A 25,153-nucleotide genomic window follows, 5' to 3' on the forward strand; every position below is an offset into this window, starting at 1 on the left:
AATTTAACAATTCTTTATCACCTATGAGCTGTGGTAATAATGTTTGCTTTGGTATCCATGGTCACATGAATTATATGAAAATACTCTAACCGCTTGGTGCTATTATACAGTGATGATATTCATAGAATCTCATGATCGCTTACTTAAATGATACACGAAGAAATAGTGCTATCATGTTTATTAGTTTTTATGCCGCAAAAATTAGTTTGTACTTCATAAACAACCTAAAAGTTGTTTATGTAACTTACGACGATCTCTTTTAGTGATTATAACAGCTTAATTAATAGAATAATTACAACATATTTGCTTAAACTACATTTGAACAATATAATTTAACTATAGTATACTGTCACTTAATATTGGTGTGTTAAATAAAAAAATATTCAATTTTTTATAATTATATTATTTAGTTATTATTTTTACAAACAATTTTATTTTTTGAAATTAATTATTACATCTCTTTGTATAATACAAATTTTAACTTATTCAAACTGGCGTCACTAGATGAAAATATAGATTTTGAAAACAAGAAGAGAAAGAAACATAAACGGGATAAATATGAAGGTAAAATAATGAAATTTTATATTTATTTGGTATGTAGATTACACAGATATAAATTTTAATAAATATAGGTTCTTCTATGATCTGTTATGAATAAATGTATGTTTTGATATAATTTAAAATGTTATCTTTTCTCTAAAAGAGTTTTATAGTTGGTTTATTATAGAAAAGTGTAACAACCCCATAATTCACTTTTAAAAATTAATTAGAAAATATAATTTACTAAAAAAATTAATACCTTTATACTAGAGTTAGAAAAGTATTGAGGTTTATAAATCACCAAATTTTTTTAACCAGTCAATTTCTTAATTAGATCATTTTATTATATGTTAGCCAGTTGAACACGTATGTATTCATTTAAAAAACTAAACATTATATAATTTAAGGGAGAAGATATGTGGATAGAGCTTTATTTCTTTATGATAATTAAAATGTAAACAATACTAATAAATTGAAAAAAAAATTCTATTACATTTTATATTTTTAAACAATTACTCTGCACTTACATATTTTTTTGTAATATTTTACTTGTTCTAAGCAACTGTGAAAAGTTCTTGCATACACAACTACTTATAGTAATTAAATAAGATGATAGTAATTCTAACGTAATATTGACATCATGGTTTCCAGATCATGATAAATTTTGTAATTGATTATTTAATAATTTCAGTACTTAATGTTTGTTTATAGATAAAGAAAAATCGGGCAGTTTAAAACTAATTTTAAAAGTTGGCAGTGGGAGTTGTTTACCTGCAGAAGAAATGGGTAATAATGGTATTCATGAAATTGATGATTACTTATCAAAATCACATAAGAAAAAAAAAAAAAAGCATAAGCATCATAAAGAAAAGAAAAAAAGAATACGTAATGGTATAACAATTAATGAAGATATTAGTCTTAGTGAAGATACTCTTGCTGAAGCACCAATAACAAAACGTGGTGAAATTGAAAATGTAAACCGAACATCAAACAAATTTGATGAGTCTCTAATGGGTTTGTATTTGATCTTGGATTTTGTTAATTATGATGATTAAATCTTGGAATTTCTTAAAAATAAATATACCTTTAATGTGACTAGCCTTTAAAACAGAATTGTAACAACTAAAGAAATAATTGGTTGCTACTACGAAAATAGAATGTGTATTAATGCAAACCTCATTTTTTACCTCTTATGTTAATTATGATAGTTCTAAAAATTATTATATATGTAGGGTGTCTCTGAACGTAATTTAATACTATGTCTAATGTGATATTTAATCTAATTAAAAAATTTTTTCGATTTTTCTTAAATCCACAGTTATAGTTTTTCATAATTTTCACCTTAAGGTTTTTCCAAAACAGAAATAAATTTCACTGTAATATTTCATCATTAAACCAAGGAGTCACTAAATTTTTTATAAAAATTGTTTTAATTTTTCATGAAGTGAAAAAATGACTATATTAGTGACATTAATTTTAATGGAATCTTGTGGTAAGGTTTATTTTTCTGAATATTTAATTAGTAAATTGAAAAATAATATAAAATTGTACCTATGTTTTTAAAATTAATAATTTTATTGGTTTTTCCAACTGCTATTTGGTGATAAACTTAGCAGTTTATTATGATAGAAAAAAACCATTTTGGTAATAAAATCGATTAATCCCTCAACTTGTATGAGTATTTTGTAAGCAATATTAATATATAACTTATAAACTACGAAAATTTATCATTAGTATGTTTTGTAATATATTACACCATATAGTTTTACATTAAGTTCAGATATAAATTAATTGTTAATTTATTTAAACTACAAATTTTTTAGAAAATTTTGATTTCATGATGTATGTACAGCATATTATATTGGGAAAATTTTGGATTAATTTCAAATAGAGAATGATTTAAAAAATTCTATCATAATATATTTAACAATTAATTTGTATAACAAAAAATTCTCTTAAATTGGGGACTACAGAAACTACTTGACCAGTGAATATTTTATAAAAAAACTCTTCTTTTGAATATGTTAGCCAATGTTTTTAATTATAATATATGAATTTAACTTGATGTAATGAACCATGTAATTATTATAATTGTACTAAAGTTCAACTGATAATTCTTATATAATAAGAATTAATCATTTGTGGCAAATATTATTTAAAATTAAAGTTTAATTTAAAACTGAAAAATATTTAATTCAAAAAGCCAATATTAACTACAAAAAATATTGCAAATACGTTGTTACCAAAAAACATTTCCACGTTCTTTTAGTAATTTTTGAGACTCTTAAGTATTTTTTAGTTAAAAATTAATATTTTAAATATAATTTTAGTTTTTAATCAATTGAGAAATACTATAAATAATTAAAAAATATATATTTTTTGCAGGTTCAAATGATTGGGGCTCTGATGAAGGTAACAATCATAGTGAAAATAGACAGACCTTGCAACAACTTTTAACTCATTTACTGAGAGCTTTGGAGCGGCGAGATCCTCAACAATTATTTGCGTGGCCTGTTACTGATCGTATTGCACCCAATTATTCTCGTATGATTTCAAAGCCAATGGATTTCGAGACTATTCGAAGAAATATTCAAACTAATCATTATAGTAGTCTAAATGCATTTTTTGTAAGTAATATAATTTGTTATTATAATAAATACATTACTTGTAATATTAATTATTGTAGCAAGAAAAATAAGATTTTTAAATTATTACATATGTAAATAAGGGACTATACAGATTAATTCATTAAGGATAAGATACTCATATTCTTGGGAACGATTGAAAATTCAAAATTTTTGTAAAGAAATAATTGTTTGATTCAAAAAGCTCTACAATAATATGTAGTTCATTAATTTTTTTTTTTTATCATCCCTTTAGTGAAAAATCTTTAATATTAATTTTCTTAATGAGAACCCTTATTTTTATCTTGATAATACGATAGAAAATAATTTGAATACAATTTTGTTCTTTAAATAAATGTTGAATTTCCAATTCACATATTTACCAGGATTATCAGTTGAAAGTTTTTAAAAAAACAAATGGTAGTGATCGGATTAAAAGAAATTATAAGAACAAAATTGTTTGTAAATATTTTTCCATTATATTATCAAGATAAAAGTAGGAGTTATCAATAACAAAATTAATATTAAAATTTTTTTTCCCTAAATAAATAAATAAAAAAAATAATCCAGCACAGGGGGTCGCGGCACAGTGGTGACGTGGCATAGTTGGATCAAATATAATGATATCTGAAAATGATTAAAATCACTATCATAAAAAACACTTTGATGCAAATTTTTACAGTGTTTAATTTTAAAAAATTGGTGGATTATTACAAAAGCAATGTGATTTGCTATTTCCTTATTTATATCCTGATTAAAATAAAGTATGTTGAATGAAAGAGGGATAGAAATATTATTTCTCATAAAAAATTTGTATTGATCCATATACTTTTCAATAAGTTAAAGCATTATAAAGTTAAAAATGTAAAAAATAAAATCCAGAATTTTCACACAAAAATAGCATTTGGTAACTATTTTCACTGTGAAGACAAAATAAAGTCCAAATTTTTTTCTTCCATGATATTACATTAGCTTTAATTTAAGATATATATATATATATATATATATATATAAATGTCAGTATTTCCAAACACTTTCAAAAGTTAAGTTGAAAAAGTTAATTTTTTGTGAAAAAGTTGTCATTTTTACCACTTTTTTTTCACCACTGTGAGCAAGTAAAGGGTTAGATTTATAAAAAAAATATACCATTTATGGCATTTTTAAGTAAAAAAAAATTGAATAAATGTCGAAAATTAGCGATTTTAAATTTGTAATTTTTTTGGAGGTTTCCTCCATTTACGTGGAAAGAGGGAAATTTTTTCAATTTTTGAGGGTAATGTCTTTGATTAGATACAATTTGTAATCTTTTGACGTATCGTTGAAAGAAATCGGTCCAATGAGAGCAGAGAAAAACTGGTAACAGACAATAAAAAAACACATCATAGTAAAACCAATACCTTCTCAGCTTCACATCGAAGCTAAAATTTAACCTAATTTATTGTCAAGTTTTTTGAATCAAACAATTTACAAAAATTTTAAATTTTCAATAGTTCTCGAAAAATAAATTTTTTAACCTTAATAAACCACCTTGTGTTGAACTATCATTATAATAACTTTAATAATAGGAGTTCATATATTTCAATTCAAACTATTTTTTTATCAATCCTACTATACAACTACTTTTCTTGCTATGTAATTATTTTTTTTAAGTAAATCTTAAAAATAACACTTGTAAAATTATTTACTGCATATTACATCAACATTATAATTTCCCTTCTTCCAGCATTCTGTAGTTCAAATTTTATATACTATTTTGAATTTTTCTAGCTTCACTTATTTTCATTTAATAATTAAAATAATTATGAGAGAAGCAAAGGAAGTAACTGCTTATCTTAAGATACTTACTACTATATTGAAAATGTAGTACTTAATAGATATTATTCATTACAATAATTATATTGTATGGAATATTTTTGATAAAATAGTATATTTAACTTTTACAAAATATTACTTAAATTTTTAATGTTCAAAATTTATAAAATAATTAGAAAACTTTTCTATATTCAAATGTATTTTAAAGCTATAATTAAAACTATGCTGCTATTTGTTTACCTTAAATCACTCTTTGTATCTTTATTTACTGATAAAAAATTGAATTCCATATACACGGTTTTATTTTACTAACCCTCAATTGTTTATATTCTTATAATTTCAACATTAACAGACAATATTATATTAAATCAATTATACCATTAATTAAAAATGTATTATTAAGCCATAATTTATAATTTTATAGGCTGATATAAAACTTATGTGTGAAAATGCAATGACTTATAATCATCCTGAAACTATTTACTATAAACAAGCTAAACGTCTTCTTCACGCTGGTTTAAAACTCACAGGCCCTGAAAAATTAAAAACTTTATTAACTGCATTACCGGGAATGGCAAATATACCATTTTCTCAACTAGGTTTTGATATTAACCAAGATTATCAAGGTGAAACATCAAATGATACAATTATTGATAACAATGAGAAATCAAATGAAAAATTTTTAGAACATGATGAACAACCATCAAATCAATTAAAGACTATGTAAGTGTTTTATTCTGTGTGATGGTTTATTTCTATTGTTAAATAAATATTAAAATTTTAGATCGAAATTTGAAGCAATACCTGATAAAATGACACCTGAAGAAATTCTGAAACAGGCCCAAAACGCTGCTAAAATAGCTTCTGCTAAAGTAGCTGCAAAAAAAACTAAAGTAATAGAAATATTTTTATTGCAGCTAAAATAAAATAACTTTAAAATAATAATATTTTATTATTAAATGAAAATGTTTTATGAATATTTAAAAAATGATAATTTTTGTTTTAGATGGGATTTTTAAAACAAAATAATGGATCTACTTCATTATCAATATTAGTCCCTAATGATGGAATTAATCCAGAAACTGGAGAACGTCCAGTTCTTTTAGGTTCACTGATTGGTAAATTGAGTCATGGTGTTGGATCTCTCACTGGTTTTCGTGAAGATAGACGTAACATGGTTAAAACAGGTATTTTAAGTTAATTTATACAAATAAAATAAATATTTGATTAATTTAGTTTTAAGATTAAATAAATTTTACTTTAGTTAAGCCTTTGTACTATGGTGCATTTGGATCATATGCCCCAACATATGATTCTACATTTGCTAACATAACAAAAGAAGAGTCAGATTTGGTACTTAGAACATATGGAGATGAGTCTTCTGCACAGTATGCTGAAAGGTATTAAGCCGAAATAGTTTTATATAAATTAATTTTATCTTTATTAAAAAAAAATGTAATATATTAAGCAACAAGACTAATGTATCTTTTTGATAAAAAAAAAAAAAAACATATTTTATTAATATATATATATATAAATTAGGCTATTCCAATGCTAATTAAGAGTGACTTACACTAACTGAATGTTTTTTTTTCAGTTTTGTTTTGGTAGCAACCTCATAAATTTAAAAAATTATTCATTATAATCTTAAAATATTTTCAAGTTAAAGCATTATGTGAATAAAATTTTTGGAGACTTAGATTGTTTGTTCTATAGATTGTTTATAGACAAGAGGGTTAGCTTAAAGAAAACTCTGAATTAACCTCCCATCTTTTAGAATTGAGATTAAAATTTAAACATTTCAACTGTTCACGAACACTGTAAAATTAAATTGAATTTCTCACAATCTGAAAATGTCTTAGAATATCAGTACAATGATTTGTGCATATAAAATAGCCAATTAAATTAATTTATATATTTTTTTCATAACATATTATTTTAAACACTAAAACTAAATTTCATTTTTAATGAATTGAACTGTATATTTAATTACTAAATTATTTTCTAGTATATTAAACTTTACAAAAGATTCAGACTATGCCATGACAATGGCTGATAATTTACTAGATTTAATGACTGGTGGTGAACACCGTAAAACAAAACGTATTCTAGAAGAACGAAAGAAACTAAACATTAATAATGAAGATAGTAATAAGCCTAACAATATTCATCAATCTCCTACATCTTGTCAATCATCAACTAATTCACAAGTAAATCCAGGATTACCTAATTTAAATAATCAAACAAAATCTGAGCCAATACAAATTGATCAGTTGAAATCATTATCAGAATTGGGAATTGATACTAAGTTTATTGATTATTATCGTTAGTATTATTAATTTATTTTATTTAAAACTTACAACTAAAAAAAATATGTATTATTATTTCAGAGGAACAAAGTGTTTTTCAAGATAGATTAGATCAAGTTGGTGGTTTATTAGGTCGTTTGCAAAATATACAAAATCAGCGTTTAAGTGCTCCTTTACCTCAGCATCTTTCTCAAGTCACCCAACCATCCCAACAAGAAATTCAACTAGGTAATAACAATATAAAAATAATAACTGTTAATTACATTAATGTACCTATTAATCATTCCATTTTCCTGGAATCTCCTTATCTAATAAACTTAACAAAGTTTTATTATTATTATAAATTATTTTGTTTAAATATAATTTATTTCTGTGTTAAACTATATAAAAAAAATTATTTTTTTCATTGCATATTAATAATATTTAATTTTTTTTAAGCTGATAAAATAACTGAGTCACTCACAGAAAGCTTGAAACGTGTTCCTCCATCAGCTGTTATGTCAGTAACTGGTGTGCGAAAAGCAATGGGAGTAGCTCAAATATCTCAATTGGATATTGGACAAAGCCATTGTCATACAACAAACATTATAGGATCTAATCAACCAACTCAGGTATATTTGAAAATTAAGTTTTCCTGTTAGTAGATCTAGATAGTATACTTAAGAATCATTTTGTTGTTATTAGAAATTTTTGAACAAATATTAAATTTTGTAGATTAAAATCCAATTTTATGGAGCAGTTTTCTTGATGTATACATTATTTTAATCTGACTTTAAAGTTAAACATTTATACAAAAATTTAATCTAATAATTTTTGTAAAGTGATTTTTTATTCTCTTCATTTTTTTTTTTTTTAGAAAATATATATTCAGGTGTTCCTTATAGCAGTATAATATGTATTGTAATTATTATATTTTGTGTATATTTTGATACTAAGTATTAAGGTTTATTGTTAAAAAATTTAGGTGACCTTACTTAATGATGGAAACCATGAACGTATTGATGGAGTAGAAGGTGTTGTATCTGGTGTTGATTTAGAGTCAGAATTAAGAGAATTTCTTGAAAGTGACCCAACATTAACAAGTTTTCCTTTACACGATGAAAACGATCGTACTATTGAAGAAATATTATCAGAGTCTTAAAAATTTCTATTTCTTTCTTATTTTATTTTATTTGCAACTTAATACATTTAAGTTTATACTTATTGCTAATTTTAGTAAAATATGAATTTGATATTTTATACTACAGTTTAATTTTTAGTTTTTTAATATCATTTCTTATAATTATTATAATAATTATTATTAAAGATTAATTTAAATAATTACCAACTAAATATGTATTTGAGTGGAACAAATTATTAGTATGTAAACTGCTTGTTGTTTATAAATAGTTACAAATTAAATATTATTAAAAGTGAGTTTGTACAAATAAAAATTATTTTTAATGTATATGTTTAAATATTCTTATAAATTATATTAGATAAATCTACTTAATTGAATTATTAAGCTGATTACAAATTATTTTCAAGAAACCTGAAAATAAAATTCAATTTTTTTTTAAGGCTAGGTTGTGTAATAACAAAATCGAATCAGAAAAAATGATATATTATATCAGTTCATCAAATAATTATCTTAATGGGTATCAGTTAAAATAGTCTAAATATTATCAAAATATATGGTATATAAAAAGTATGATAGTGCTAACAAACGATGATGATGTTAAAAAAAAGTGGAAAAAGTATTTTGAAAAATTACTGAATGAGGTGTGTCCAAAAGGGACATTAAAACGAAAAACTGGTAGATTTAATTTGCGAGAAAGAGGTATATGAAACTGTGACACCAATGAAAAAGAATAAAGTAGCAAGACCAGAAGAAGTGGCAGTATAAGTATGGAAAATATTAGCATTAGGTGGTTGAATGATAATTTTAATAAAATTCTATTAGAAATGAAAATGTCAAAAGAATAGAGAAATAGTATAGTAGTGTCGATATTTAAGGGCAAAAAAAATATACAGGTGTGTGGAAATAATAGAGGCATAGTATGAAAATATGGGAAAAGATAATAGACAAAATAATAAGAGGAGAATCAGTAAAAAAGAACTAATTTGATTTTTGCCTGGAAATTTAACGATGGAGACAGTGTTTTGTGTAAGATAACTAATAGAAGAGGAGAAAAAGCTATTTATGATATTTATATATTTGGAGAAAGTGTATGATAGAGTATCGAGAGAGGTTTTAAAGTGAGTATTAATGAGACAAAAAAAAGTCCCAAAAAGGTAAATTACCTTTATATACTTAAAAGGTATATGACGTGGTCGCATGGCATTTCCGGATTTAACACTGGATTACGACCGCAATACAGCTACCTCTCCTAGTCCGACAGGTCGCACAACGCAAAATTGCCTCGGGTGACGCGAACCGGTTCAGCAAAAGGCGACCACAAAACATTTCCCGTGGAAACCGGATGGATACTTTTGCGGCCTTAGTGTAACTTATAATAATTAAAAATATATTATGATTAATATCTAACCATTGTGTTGTTATATTTATTTACAACAAAGAAACCTTAACTCTGTTATTATAATAGAGGATATGTATGATGGCATTTGTACCCGGGTAAAAAGTGTGCGCGGAGTAATAAAAGATTTTAGGGTAAGAGTAGGAGTGCACCAAGATTCTGCTTTAAACCGTTACTTATTTTCTATAGTGATGGATAAAATTACTAAAGAAACACAAGGAGATATGCTGTGGTGCATATTGTTCATTGACGATTATAGTATTAATAGGAGAAAATGAATCAAAGGTTAAAGTTGTGGAGATCAGCTCTTAAAGAAAAGGGATTAATAAGTAAGACAAAATATATAGAGTACGAGTTCGGCAAAGGATAACACGAGGTAGATGAAATGAGGAGATAATAAGTGAGGACATAGGATAGGAGAACTGGAAAGATTTAAGGATTTCGGATCAGTTATGCAAAAGAACGGCGGTATTCACGAGGATGCAAGACACAAAATTAAGTGAAGTGAAGTGAAGCATCCGGTGTATTATGCGATAAGAGAATTCAAATGAGGCTGAAAGATAATTTCTATACGACTTTATAAGACCAGCTATTATGTATGGTTAGGAGTGTTAGGTGGTAATAAAAGAATAGAGCAGAAAATGAGCGTAGCCGAAATGAGAACGCTTAGATAGATGAGTAGAGTGACTAGAGAAGATAGGATAATGTACGATTATATAAGATGGAGTACAGATGTAGTCTCAATCGTGGATAATATAAGAGAAAATAGACTTAGATGGTGTGGTTATTTTATGAAGAGAGAGGAATCAGAAGCTATGAGAATAGTTATAGAAATAAATGTTGAGAGAAGAAAAGGTAGAGAATGAACAAAAATGAAAAAGAACAGAAAAGAAAAAATGTTATTGAGTGCGATATGAGGACGATTGACCTGTGCGTAGATGACGTGGAAGATCGTGTCAAGTGGAAGTTTAGAATAAATACTGGTTCAAAAGTTATTATTGGTTAGTCATTTTCTTAGCTAGATCATTATCTATTAAATAAACTAGTTAAACTTTTTTTTTAATAACCTTTATTAAAATAATAATTAGCTCAACAATTATAAACAAAAGTATAACAGTCATAATACTATGTAATAACGGTACAACAAATGCAGCAATAATTGTTAGTAAACTCAAAATTAGAAAAAATTAAACATTATTTAAAATTATTGTGTAACAGAGCCTTTAATATCACAGAAAAATTATTAAATTAAAAAATTGCAAAATAATTAGAAATTAAATGACAAAGCCGGAACTCCTCAAAAAAGATATGATGGAAATAATTATAATGGAATAACGGGAATTAAGAGTATTAGCTATGGAAGAGGGATTAATATTGTGGGAGGCTAGGAGGCTAAATAGTTTATTTCTGCCGTTAAAACATAAACATTGAATAACATTTGAATTCCGAAAAACATGAAATACAAAAAATTTATATTGTTTAAAGATCGCAAAATGGAAAACAAAAATCCATAACGTTTTAACAATTTAAAATATATACGAGATAATATTGTTTAAGTTTGAACTTCATAAAGTAAAAACAAAATTATTTTAATTCAAGCTGTGGTTTTCACAAGATAATTTTGAGTTCTTTCAGTGAAGTCAGTAACAAAACTAGTTAGTCTTGTAGCTCTTGAATTCTGATGGTTGACTTCTTTTTCGCTAGTTTATGATGAATCATAAAGTTTCTCACTATTAGTTTTAATATTTAAAATTATACCCGAGTAGCATTATTTCGGTTCAAGTTACCTCGGAGTCGGGAAAGTTCATAATCCTAAGTTTCTAAAGATATTATCTGAATATACAACACATGTATTATTGATGCCTCGCATTGTGTTACATTTATTTTTAAGTCCACCTAATTATTGTTTCATCAAACCTTCAAATACAATAAAGCATTTCTTTAATGTAAATATTGTTTAGTAATATTATTAGTTAATATTATAAAAGTAATGTATTAAATTAAAGAATGTTAAGTATGTTGTGTTGAACAATATTCTCTTTAAGGTCCTTTAAATAATTTTACCAAACAGCACATTTCACTAAAATTTATTTTATTTTTATATAAGCTAATTCTAAAATTACTTACAAATTCAATATACTACTATACTTTAAAAAATAATTAAATTACTTACTTCTGAGTTAAACATGAAACAAATTATTAACAGAAAAGAAACAAGAGAGGCAAAAATCTTGTCAGTTTTCTTGTTGCTAAGAAAATGGCAATGCCTCAAAAGGAGCATTTATAAAAATGGTAATATTTGTCAATAATTTGCAGGAATGGCACACAAAGCACAACTAAATTAAATCATAATTATTAGAATTGTTGTTCAATGGTTAGCGGCACGTCTAGCTATTACGCCATAAGCTCACCAAATTAATTCTCGCTAGTCTCAATAGTTATCATAGACCATTGTTATATTTAAAATGTTATTATTTTATTAATTTAATAATTAAAGGTTAAATTATTACTTAAAATTATAACTGTATATCAAAACTGTTATAACCATTATAATGATTCTATCGTACTTAAAATAAAATCAAGTAGTAGGTACAAATTGATCGAATGAACAGTACATAAACTGAGAGCCCGGTTACCGAGTGCACTATTGAACATTAATAGTACTGTACGGTTCTATTTTGAACTTTGAACTGTCCTAGTACTTATGAAAAAATACTGGATTACTTATTGAACACTGAACTTTCCCGACTCCGAGGTAACTTGAACCGAAATAATGCTACTCGGGTATAATTTTAAATATTAAAACTAATAGTGAGAAACTTTATGATTCATCATAAACTAGCGAAAAAGAAGTCAACCATCAGAATTCAAGAGCTACAAGACTAACTAGTTTTGTTACTGACTTCACTGAAAGAACTCAAAATTATCTTGTGAAAACCACAGCTTGAATTAAAATAATTTTGTTTTTACTTTATGAAGTTCAAACTTAAACAATATTATCTCGTATATATTTTAAATTGTTAAAACGTTATGGATTTTTGTTTTCCATTTTTCGATCTTTAAACAATATAAATTTTTTTGAATTTCATGTTTTTCGGAATTCAAATGTTATTCAATTTTTGTGTTTTATATTTTGCATTAATTGTTATTGATAATTTTTATTTAAATCGTTGGCTCCCCTTAAAAATATTTTATCCGTATGCCTAATTCTTAGTATAGCATTAAAACTAATACTCAACATTTTCGAGCTCCGGTTAAAATCTAATAACTTTAACCTAACCTAAAATTATTTTTTGAATTTTGCGCCTGTATTGAACATCGATGATAGACTTACAATATAACAATGCTTGTCATCGTTGAAAATTTCGGTTGGTAATCGTTATTATAGCAAGAGAAAACTATGTGTTATCGACTTTATGAATTTTATCGCGGAACGCACTCGCCACTCTCAAATCTTAAGTCCACAGTTCGGTTGTTTCTAATACATCTGTTGTAAAAATTTTGTGTGCGTTCACAGTCCGCATTTTCTCTATTAACCCCTATTATATTTTTATGATCTGTAACTTTAATTTAATTTAAGAAATACAGCGCTGTTTAATTTTTTATCGTTTTTATTTGTTACTGAACACAAAATTTATTTAAGAAGTGTAGTGAGTTTTAAGTCATTAGTGTAGCATGATAATGACTTGGCAGCCGCAGGAAGAGGGATTAAGGCAAATCATTCAATTGCTAAAGGAATCTCAATCACCAGACACTGTCATTCAAAGGACAGTGCAACAAGTATCCTTTTTTGAAAATAAAAAATTTTGATCAGAAATGTGATGTCACCAATGACTTCTATAATTTTAAATGAATTTAATTTATCATTTATATTAGCTGCAGTTAAATTTCTCACCCTAATGTGCCTAACTAAAAATTATTTTTCATTTATTATTTGTAAATATTTAATTTATTTAAATTTTATTTTATTTCAATTACTCTAATTAACTTATTGAATGTTTTTAACTATTATAATAAAATGATAATTTATGTTGAATCTTAAATAATTTTTAAAAAAATGATAGTTAATGTAAAATATTACAAAACATTTCTAGAAATTAAATCAAATATACTGAATTAATATTATCAATATGTTTCCCAATTTGATGCGTTTAATTATGACATCTGCATTAAAATGGTGAATAATAAAAATCTCTAATTAGTTTTGAAAAAAAAAATGTTTATATTTGATTGATAAATTTAATTCTTCAAAAAACAATAATGCTTTCTTTCATTTATTAACAAATGACTTTTTTTGGTATATGAAACAAATTTTTTTATCTTAGGATTACTGGAAATGAGTATTTATTAAATATTTTAAAAATAAAAAAGCAAATATATATAAGAATGATGAGTTTTTATAATTAATTACTTTTAATGCAGATCTTATGGAATAAGTTTTGTTCATTGATTTGATCAATTGTTGTATGATTCTATATTTTAATGCAATATTGATATATTGTCCTATATTATTTTATTTAAAATTAGAAACTTGAGGAGCTAAATCAAGTAACAGATTTCAATAATTATTTGATTTTTGTGTTAACAAAACTTACAACAGAGGGTAAGTTACATTTGCTATTTACTCATAAGATTTAATACTCCATAAATTAGAGTTGCATTTAGAGAAAATATTAGATTTTCATTTAAAGCATAATATCTTATAATTTTAAATTTTAGTTTTTAGATGAATATGAAGATTATTTATTCTTTATTTTTATTCTAAAATAAGGGTTGATAGATAATTATCACTTTATTTTTATTAGATGAGCCTACAAGGTCATTAAGTGGTTTAATTTTAAAAAATAATATCAAAAGCCATTATGAGAATCTATCTCCATCAGTAACAGAATTTGTTAAGTCAGAATGTTTAACTGCAGTTGGAGATGCTTCTCCATTAATAAGAGCAACTGTTGGAATATTGATAACAACTATAGCTTCACGAGGTATAAATACTTGGCCTGAATTATTACCTGCTTTATGCCAAATGCTAGATTCAGCTGATTACAATGTTTGTGAAGTAAGATTTTTAATAGAAATATTATTTCTTTACTTAAATTTTATTTAATTTTTGTTTGTTTTTTATTATATAAAAAGATTTAAAAAATTATTCTTAGATTTATGCAATAATCATTTTTAACTTGCTTACATGCTGGTCTATGAGTCAAAATTATTGTTAGTTGGTAAAAATTCTTTTTAATTTGAACTTACAAATATAATAAATTAAAATTTATAAAATAATAAGAACTTTAAAATATTAATTCTAAATCACTGGATCTTAATTTATTTCTGTTCACTAAAACAAACTTTGAACTTTTGTACTAGTTTATTCCAAGGTGTATATATATATAATTTTATTTTTGTCTAAGTACTTCAATGAATTCAAAAATTTTAAAATAATAATGTTTTTTTTTTTTTAAGATTTATCCAAGTATACTTTTTAATTTAATAGCTTTGCCTAATAATTATAGATTGTTGTTAATATATTTAATATTGATGATTTACTCAAGTTTGATATTTAGTTAATCATATTATTACAACAAAATATTTTATCATACTAATTAAATTAATTAAGTCTTAATATCTATAAAAACAATCATTTAAAAAAATGAAAATATACTCATATTACTATTTTTTTATAGGGTGCATTTGGAGCCTTACAAAAAATTTGTGAAGATTCATCAGATTACTTAGAAGATGACAAACAAAATAAACCACTTGATATTCTTATTCCAAAATTTTTACATTTCTTTAAACATTCAAGTCCTAAAATTAGGTAAATATTACAATGGAAAAAATATGACAATAGTAATAATTCTTGATTTTAATAATAATTTGTTTAGATCCCATGCAATCGGCTGCGTTAATCAGTTTATTGTTCAGAAAACACCATCTTTAATGAATCATATAGATATGTTTTTAGAGGTAAAAATACTTCCACAAATTATGTTTAAACGTTAATTTTGATGAAAAAAATTAATTGGTTAAATTACTTTGAAAATTTTAAACTTTAGTTTAAAACAAGTTAAAAATGGTTTTTGTATCCAGTTTGTTAGCATTACTCTAGCAAACATCTACTAAAATCCCTAGTTTCTAATACTAAAAGCTATTTGTGTCATATTTTTATTGTATATTTGTTGTCGTTTTATAAATAATAATATAAAAATTTGATAAAATTAAAAATTTAACTTGAGTTTAATTTTAATATTTATACAAAATTCTGTACTACATGGGTTATTTTTTAAATAAATTTATTGTTGTCAGTTTAATTATTTTCTTACATTAATTATTATTATAGATATACAGGGAGATTTTTTAACTATGCCTTACAAAATACTGGAACTTATCATTATTTTATTTTTATAACAATAATGGATTTTTATTGAGATGCTTTATATGAAAAATTAATTTTCTGCTATCATCTCTAATACCCTAAACTCATCAACTTTTGATTTTCAAATAACAACTCGAAAGTTTTTTTATATCATCAGATTAAATTAAAAAAAATCATTTTTTTAATAGCATTGGGTTTTCAACGAGTTACAGTTGTTAAAGTTTTAGGAGCAATCAGAAAAAAAATGAATTTAATTTTAAAAGATTGCATCTTTATTGAGTCATAAATTGATACTATTAATCATAATTGGTAAGTACTATTAATTTATAATTTGGTAGAGTGGTATAGTTAATTATATTTCTATGAAATGGTAGTAATTATCAATATAGACATTATAATATTGATGTCTTTTAAAAATAGGTATATTTTTTTCTAATTGACCTTAAAATTTAAACACCTGCACCTCGTTGAAAATCCAATGCTATTAAAAAAATTATTTTTTTCAATTTAATCTGATAATATAAAAAAACTTTCGAGTTGTTATTTGAAAATCAAAAGTTGATATGAGTTTATAGTATTAGAGATGATAGCAGAAAATCAATTTTTCATATAAAGTATCTCAAAAAGGATCTATTATTTTAATAAAATTAAAATAATATTACTTTATTTTAAAATAACATTTTCGATGATATTTCAATAAAATCCACTAATTTGTGTTAAATGTAATATAATTAGACAAACAATTTTTATAATTTATTTAATTATAAAATTTCAGTATTTATTTATGATTTCCAAAAAGTTAATTAATATAAATTATTATTCATAAATATGGATATATTCAGTTAATGATACTATGCTGAATTTTATTTTGTTTTTTATTGTAACATTTAAACTCTTGTTTTAGAAAGATTTTAACATTACAAATGAAAAATAATAAACTGTCTATGTTCCTTTTATTTTGATTTTTGTTTAATGTTGTGTAATATTTAGTTCACTTTTTATATATTTGTGTTCATTTTATAATATGAATTCAAGAAAATTAATTTTTCTTGATTATTTTTAGAATTTATTTCATCTCGCTGTCGATGATGAAGCTGAAGTTAGAAAAAATGTTTGTAGAGCAATAGTTATGCTTTTGGAAGTAAGAATGGATAGATTGCTTCCTCATCTACATGATATAATTGAGGTTAATATATTGATGTTAATATTATATTTTTTATGGAAAGTAGCATAAAGTTTTAATTTTAAGCTTATAAGTATGAGTTGCAATATATAAATTATTATCATCAGAATACATTTTACTATTACTTTATATCCATTTTTTTTCTGTGAAAAACTTATAAAGAAATCTTTATCAATTTCATGTTTATAGAGCAAATATTTAAAAATTTACCAACTATATTAATATAAATATTTTGAATTTAAGCTCATTTAAAGTTTATTGTATATAAAGAAAAACTTGTAAAATAGTAATCTATAGATTATTTTATACTATAAATTATTTTATTTTATTGTTTTTTTTTTTTTAACACGCTTATATTAGTTTCACGTGCATGTTATTTGTTTGTAACTCTCCACGCGCCACGTGTTATAAATCTCCTCTATAGCCTGGAGACTAGACTGTCGTAATGCATTTACCCCACACCGCTCACCACTCGCCGATAAAAATATTTTCCTGTATAACTTTTAGTTTTCGTACCCGTACATGTGGGCATATCATCAATATTATATATATATATATATATATATATGTATGTATAAACAAATTTTTATTGTTAATTATTAGTTATAAACATTTAAAGATTCAAATTTTTTTGAGTAAATATACATGTTTAATACATAAGGAGTACAAATACAGGTAGCTAATTGGTTTTTTTGACAATATTAACAAGCATATAGCCTTAATTATCAATGGTAATAAGATGCATTGTTGTGAGTTAAGAAACACACCAACTGGGAATACAGAAATTATATCTATTGATAGTGATAATTGACAATAAACACTCCGTGACTGTAACAGCGATGTCATAAAAAACTAAAAAGTGAAAAATAAATATAGTAATATATAACTTTAATAACCATACTATTTTTTCAAATTAGTTTAAACTCTATAATAAAGTTAATATTTATATGATTAAATAAATGTCCTTATTTTAATATGCTACTCTTCATTTTTCAATATATTCAATATTTTTCAACAAGTTATTTTTTTGTTTAGTATATGTTGTTGAGAACTCAAGATCCGGATGAAAATGTAGCCCTAGAGGCATGTGAATTTTGGTTGTCTATAGCTGATCAGCATATTTGTAAAGAAGCTCTAACTCCTTATTTACCTCGGCTCATACCAATTCTTGTTAATGGCATGCGATATTCTGAAATTGATGTCATTTTACTTAAGGTAACTTAATTTATGATGACTTAAAAAAACTAATTGAACATTTAATATTTATTTATCAACATTTTATATTTATAATAATTTAGGGTGATGTTGAGGAAGATGAAAATGTTCCTGATCGCGAAGAAGATATTCGTCCAAGATTTCACAAATCTCGTACACATGGACAAGAAGAAGATAATAATGAAGATGAAGAAGATGAAGACAATTTAGGAGATGACAGTAGCTTATCAGATTGGAATTTAAGTTAGTTTAAGTATATTTTTGTGACTTATTATATTTAAAACTATAAATTCTTTTGATTTATATTAATTTATCCAATTAATTACACTTAGGAAAATGTAGTGCTGCAGCCCTTGATGTGCTAGCTAATGTATTTAAAGAGGAAATTCTTCCTATACTTATGCCAATATTAAAAGAAACCTTATCATCTAATGATTGGGAAGTAAAAGAATCTGGTATTCTAGCTCTTGGCGCAATTGCCGAAGGTAATAAATTGTATAATTTGTAATTATACTGTGTAAATACAGGGTGATTCACTTATCATGATCCACTTAATTCATCGAAAAATAAAAATAATAATACTTTATTGGTTATTTTTAGTTCAATGTTGATCACAAATTTTCAACCTTAAAGTTTTTTTATGTTCATCCCGTATACTTTATAATAAGGGTATCAACTTTAATTTTTCAAATGGCAACATATATAACTAACCAGCTTATTTATTAGATAATGATCTAAGTAAGAATAAAATTGGTTGATAAAAAAAACTAAATTATTGAAATACTGAGAGATACATTGAACTAAAAGAAACCAATAAAAAAATTATTATAATTTTTATTTTTCGATGAATTAATTGGATCATAAGTAAATCTTTCTGTGTGTGTGTGTATATATATATATATATTTAAAAAATTTTTAAAGGTTGTATGAATGGTATGATCCCACATTTGAATGAATTGATCCCATATATGATCAATCATTTAAGTGACAAAAAAGCTTTAGTTCGAGCTATTATATGTTGGACATTATCACGTTATTGTCATTGGGTTGTAAGTCAACCACATGAACAATATTTAAAACCAATGATGCATGAAGTGAGTATACTTAATTAATATATTTAAAATATTTTTTCATGTATTAATGATATCATTAATTTCTTATGCTTCATTCTGAATTGTTAATAAATAGACCAAAATAACATTATATATCTCTTTTCTTTATTATTTCCATAAAAACTTAAGAATGACAATTTTTTTTTCTTTAAATTTTGGTTGGCTGTCTAGGTTAATATGTATTTTGTATTAATATAATTTCTTTTTCGTCATATAAAAGTCTTTATTGGTAAAGCTTCTTCTGTTTATTATTTTTTATGCATTATGTACAGATTTGCTTTGAAGAAATTTAAGATTAATACTTTAATATAATTTTTATGTTAAAACATATAAATTATGCAATATTTTAGTTAATAGTTATTTAATATAAGTTTTCAATTAATATTTTTGCTTTTTATATATATAGCTTCTTAAGAGAATTTTAGATTCCAACAAAAGAGTACAAGAAGCAGCATGCTCTGCTTTTGCCACCTTAGAAGAGGAAGCTACAACTGAATTAGTACCATATCTAGGATTTATTTTACAGACATTAGTTTTTGCATTTAATAAATATCAGGTAGATACTAACTTAGCTATTTTATTAGAGTTTAGCTTAATGTTAAATTATTATTCTAGCATAAAAATTTGTTGATACTTTATGATGCTATTGGAACATTAGCTGATTCTGTTGGTCATCATTTAAATAAACCTGAGTATATTAATTTATTAATGCCACCATTAATACAAAAATGGAATGCCCTTAAAGATGAAGATAAAGATTTATTTCCTTTGTTAGAAGTATGTATAAACTATAATTGAATTATTGATTAATTAAAAACTATAATTTCCAATTGACTATCATAATGTGATACATATATTTTCTAATTATATGTTATTATCATTTATATATTCTTAATGTCTGGTAAACATAGAAAAGTTATGGAATTTAAAATTAGTTATAAGAAATCATGGAATTTGATCATTTTGTCTGTAATTTTTAAAAACTGATGAATACTATTACATATTTAGACCGATATCTGAGTTAATTTTCAGTAGTTTATAGCCCTCTTTAGTCTCTCTATTGTACCTATGCAAATAACATTTAAAAAAAGGATATCAATGATTTCATACACCTTCCTCTATAATTAATGTATATTTACATCCCTGAAGCAAGTATACAATTTTTATATATTTAACTTGAAAAATTAGAGAATTAAACAATTTTAAATTTGTGTTATCCATGATCTTTTAAGTATTAATTTGATTGTTAAATGTATTTTCTTCAAATAGTGTTTATCTAGTGTAGCAACTGCTTTACAATCTGGATTTATGCCTTATGCTGAACCAGTATTTAAAAGATGTATTTCACTTGTTGAACAAACTTTAAATCAAAATATTGTAAGTATTGAATAAAAATTAGGTAATAGATTATTATTTTTTAATTATTCTGTTGTTAATTGTTAAGGCTAATTCTCAAAGCCCTGATCAATTTGATGCGCCTGATAAAGACTTCATGATAGTTGCTTTAGATCTTTTATCGGGTTTAGCAGAAGGGCTTACTACATTCATAGAGAGTTTAATAAGTGGATCAAACACTCTACAATTGCTCTATCAGTGTATGCAAGACCCATTAGCTGAGGTTAGACAAAGTTCATTTGCTCTTCTTGGAGATTTGACTAAAGCTTGTTTTCAACATGTGCATCCATGTATAGGTATAATTCAGTTGTTAAACAACAATTTTATTATAAGTTAAAAGTTCAATATATTATAAGAATTTTTTTATGTTTAGCTGACTTTATGCCAATCTTAGCACAAAATTTAAATCCAGATCATATATCTGTTTGTAATAATGCTACATGGGCTATTGGTGAAATAGCTGTAAAACTAGGTAATGATTTTAATTGCTCAATTTTAAACTAATATATTTTTGTTTTATATGTTATTTTTATAAGGTACTGAAATGCAACCATACATACCAATGATTCTTACTCAATTAGTATTAATAATGAATAGACCAAATACTCCAAAAACATTGTTGGAAAATACAGGTAATTATAAAATGCAATAAATTTAGTATTAACTTCTTAAAAAAAAATATTATTACTGTATAGGTGATTAATTTTATATTAAATTTACTTGTTAATCTAAATTAAATTATTTTAACAATTATTAATTTAATTTTTTTTTTTTTTTATCAAAAAAAAGTAATTTATTAACAGGCTTTTAATTTGACACGGTACCGTATTTCCCTCAGCCGCACTTCATGTTTTCAATCTAAATGTAAATGTATCGTGATCTAAATCATTAGTGCACGGTAAACTTGCCACCTAGTGATAAGGTTTGTCTCTTCAACTCCTTGAGTATGCTAATCTCGTATCGTGTCTCTTTTTTCACACAAATTCCGGTACACATTTTACAATCGGGCATCAATCCCCAGTGGCCATGTTTAATTATTATATGAATTAAAAAATACTTACTATTCTGAACCCTTAGGATAAAATCTAATATCATATTTGTGATGATATAACTTAATTATGGTGTACATGATTTGTAGAAATCAACAATGTGTATTATATTTTATTTTTTTTGTAACATTTTCATAGTACATTATTATTGTTTACAATTTTATTTGTTTGATGGATTTATTTTTTATTAGTTTTTTTTGTTTTTGTTTTTGTTTTTTTTTATAGCAATTACAATTGGCCGTCTAGGTTATGTGTGCCCTCAAGACGTCGCCCCAGTGTTACAACAGTTTGTACGCATGTGGTGTGTACCATTTTTTTATTTTTTCTCTAATTACTTATTTATTTTATATTACTATTATTATTTTTAATTAAAATATTTTTGAACTTTTATCTGGCTGTGAGGACATAATTTTTGCTACATAAACTCTAAAAACTTTCATTTGATGTAGTTTTTCATATTTTTGCTGAAATTTCAGGTGCACATCATTACGAAATATCCGAGATAATGATGAAAAAGATAGTGCATTTAGAGGTATGTGTCAAATGATAAGTGTAAATCCTGGTGGAGTAGTACAAGATTTCATATTTTTCTGTGACGCTATTGCATCATGGGTTAATCCAAAAGAAGATTTAAAAGAGATGTTTTACAAAGTAATATTTTTTTCAAATTGTATATTTTAATTTATAATTATACAATTTGATTACAATAAATAAAAATTAATTTTAGATTTTACATGGGTTTAAAAATCAAGTTGGTGAAGAAAATTGGACAAGATTTACTGATCAATTTCCTCCTCAGTTGAAGGACCGTTTGTCAACTGCCTATGGGATTTAAAGCAACTCTGTAAGTTAATATTTATTTTACAATTAGAAATAAATAATAAAAAAAATAATTATATGTATATTTTTTTAACAGGATTACTAGGACGCAAATTGGGTGATTCCAATGTTGCATCTTTTGGGGTTTAATCTTCAGCGTATCAAATTGAAATCTAGCTTCTCGGGTAATGTGTGGGAGGGAAGGGAGGGGGGGTAGAACAATTTCTAACTTTCTAATTACCTGTTATAACATTTTTTAATCTGTTTGATGTGATTGATTATTCACAACCAACTTTGATATAATATGTCAATTTAGTATAATTGTTAGCATAATCACAATTTATTACAATTATTTGTCTTCTATAGTTTTTTTTTTTTTTTTTTTACATACATATATTATAATTTTGTGTTTGTTAAATGCTTATATTAATTGTATGCAAATTTTTAAACCTGCTGACCAAAATGCTTGAGCAATACTATATACCCTTTTGTGAATTTCTCTTTTTTTTTTTGGAATTTTTAATTCCTAATTAAAAAAACTATGTCCATTGTGTATAAATTCCTTAAAGTTCCTTTATCACCAACATTCCAGAGTGGATCCCTCTTCCTTTCCTTATAAACGTGACCATCCAATTGGGAAACAAGTATTTTGGAATTAACTTTTCAAATTTTGCTAATTAAAATTTATGCTATTGATCAACATCATAAAGATAATAGTTTCTAGTTTTATGTATTAATTTTAATGTTATGGTTTTTTTTAATGCTGTTTTATATCTTAATTATAATAATAACAATAATCTTAATAAAAATAATTAAGTGTTATTTATTATTATCTTTTATTAGTTAGTTTTGTTGAATGTATAGAATTGTTTTTAATTTTAATGTTTATGTTGCCAATGCTTATATTATACAATATAATACATGCAATTGAAGACTCTAAATTTATTATTTTAAACAAATAATAATTACCTACTTATAAAAATATAATCATTTAAAATTGATTAATATAAAAATATACTTTAGTTTTAACTATTATTTATATGTTTATCTTAATAATAAATTATATTTTATTGTGAATTACTCTGGTCTTTTAACATATTAGATTATTTTTATTTAGTAAATGGTATTAAAATTCTCTATATTTAATATTGATAGTAAAGTGATTATTCATGATAAATTTTATATTTTTTATAAAATTAAACATTGTAAATCCAAATGTATAAAAAATTGTCATTTATACTGCAATAGTGTGTATCTCAGTTTTCTAGGTTTTTATGGAAAAAAACCAATTTTTTTTTATAAATATTTTGATGTCCAAGATGTGATTTTATTTTCATAACTATTAATAGAAAATTAATATATAGCAAATTTTTTTAGAAATACTTCTTTTATCATTAAATATAAAAATCTCATTTTGTCAAAATTTGATACTTAATGTTATAGTACAAGCCATGATATAATAAAATGTAATTTGTTTAGAGATACTAGTCTTAAGATTACATTAAAAATTAGGTTAGTTTTCTACTTGGCTATAGACAATTGAGTTTTTTTTTTTTTGAGATAATGGTTTACTTTATATTGTGTTATACACAATATACACAATATAAATATAACAATAGAACAATATATACACATACTAAATGTTAAAAAATTCTTTAATTTTATTTTTCACAGCAATAAATTATTAATTATTTGACCTCAAAGATTTTGATTATAGAATATCTAAATAAAATTAACAAATAATTAAATGGTTTTTAGTCAAAAATTATAATAGTTAATACACAGTTATTTATATTATTACCCTTTTTATTCTTTAAACAACATTTTTATTATTATGATTTAGTATTTTTTAAAACTTATTTGTTATAAAAATAGGTTTAATAAGTGTTTTATATAAAAGATAAAAACAAGATATTTGTTAAAAGTTGAAACAAAAATTTACAAGTATTGTATACTGATTAAAGACTAGAATATGATAATATACTTTTTCATCAAGGATTATCGAGTTACATATTTTTTACAAATAATTAATTGCAGTTAATATTCCCTTGTAATTATATACATATATATATACATAAATAATTTGTCTTATAGATATGTAATTTAAAATAATTATAGATTTTAAAATAAATGACAAGTAAATTTTTCTAAATATTTAAAAATTGTATTATTAACTAAAATTGTTTACTTTATAATAAATGTTCTA

At 24.2% G+C, this 25,153-nt stretch overlaps 2 protein-coding genes across 3 annotated transcripts; both read left to right on the plus strand.

Moving 5' to 3' along the window:
• Window positions 1-134: 134 nt before the first annotated feature.
• On the plus strand, window positions 135-8,531 carry LOC126895966 (bromodomain-containing protein 7). Its single transcript, XM_050668329.1, has 11 exons — window positions 135-564; window positions 1,252-1,554; window positions 2,926-3,167; window positions 5,401-5,699; window positions 5,761-5,869; window positions 5,983-6,163; window positions 6,241-6,376; window positions 6,985-7,301; window positions 7,367-7,513; window positions 7,724-7,896; window positions 8,250-8,531. Exons 2-11 carry the CDS (start codon window positions 1,323-1,325, stop codon window positions 8,424-8,426), a joined length of 2,013 nt encoding a protein of 670 aa, XP_050524286.1. The 5' UTR covers window positions 135-564; window positions 1,252-1,322; the 3' UTR covers window positions 8,427-8,531.
• A 4,690-nt stretch (window positions 8,532-13,221) lies between these two features.
• LOC126901888 (transportin-1) lies at window positions 13,222-23,636 on the plus strand. Of its 2 annotated transcripts, XM_050678804.1 has the most exons (20): window positions 13,223-13,581; window positions 14,329-14,404; window positions 14,607-14,860; window positions 15,483-15,616; window positions 15,684-15,765; window positions 17,238-17,360; window positions 18,393-18,572; window positions 18,656-18,815; window positions 18,905-19,057; window positions 19,494-19,666; window positions 20,091-20,240; window positions 20,300-20,461; window positions 20,954-21,061; window positions 21,129-21,375; window positions 21,453-21,551; window positions 21,616-21,711; window positions 22,354-22,429; window positions 22,605-22,779; window positions 22,856-22,972; window positions 23,045-23,636. In XM_050678804.1, the coding sequence occupies exons 1-19, from the start codon at window positions 13,477-13,479 to the stop codon at window positions 22,961-22,963; spliced, it is 2,661 nt and encodes an 886-aa protein (XP_050534761.1). In that variant the 5' UTR covers window positions 13,223-13,476; the 3' UTR covers window positions 22,964-22,972; window positions 23,045-23,636. The 2 variants fall into 2 exon arrangements, 1 of the variants encoding a protein (XP_050534761.1); XR_007703145.1 differs by lacking the exons at window positions 22,354-22,429; window positions 23,045-23,636 and having other exon boundaries at window positions 13,222-13,581.
• The last annotated feature ends 1,517 nt before the right edge of the window (window positions 23,637-25,153 follow it).

The sequence above is a fragment of the Daktulosphaira vitifoliae genome, unplaced genomic scaffold (assembly GCF_025091365.1).
Source record: "Daktulosphaira vitifoliae isolate Bord-2020 unplaced genomic scaffold, ASM2509136v1 Scaffold_1, whole genome shotgun sequence".
NCBI classification, from domain to species: Eukaryota; Metazoa; Arthropoda; class Insecta; order Hemiptera; family Phylloxeridae; genus Daktulosphaira; species Daktulosphaira vitifoliae.

Excerpts from the sequence above, each read along its gene's own strand:
- LOC126895966 (XM_050668329.1), top strand. The coding sequence starts at position 1,323 with ATGGGTAATAATGGTATTCATGAAATTGATGATTACTTATCAAAATCA. Across the intron at positions 3,168-5,400 it reads GTAGTCTAAATGCATTTTTT|GCTGATATAAAACTTATGTG; the intron begins GTAAGTAATATA and ends ATAATTTTATAG. Across the intron at positions 7,897-8,249 it reads GATCTAATCAACCAACTCAG|GTGACCTTACTTAATGATGG; the intron begins GTATATTTGAAA and ends TAAAAAATTTAG.
- LOC126901888 (XM_050678804.1), top strand. The coding sequence starts at position 13,477 with ATGATAATGACTTGGCAGCCGCAGGAAGAGGGATTAAGGCAAATCATT. Across the intron at positions 19,058-19,493 it reads TCTTGGCGCAATTGCCGAAG|GTTGTATGAATGGTATGATC; the intron begins GTAATAAATTGT and ends AAATTTTTAAAG. Across the intron at positions 19,667-20,090 it reads TAAAACCAATGATGCATGAA|CTTCTTAAGAGAATTTTAGA; the intron begins GTGAGTATACTT and ends TTATATATATAG.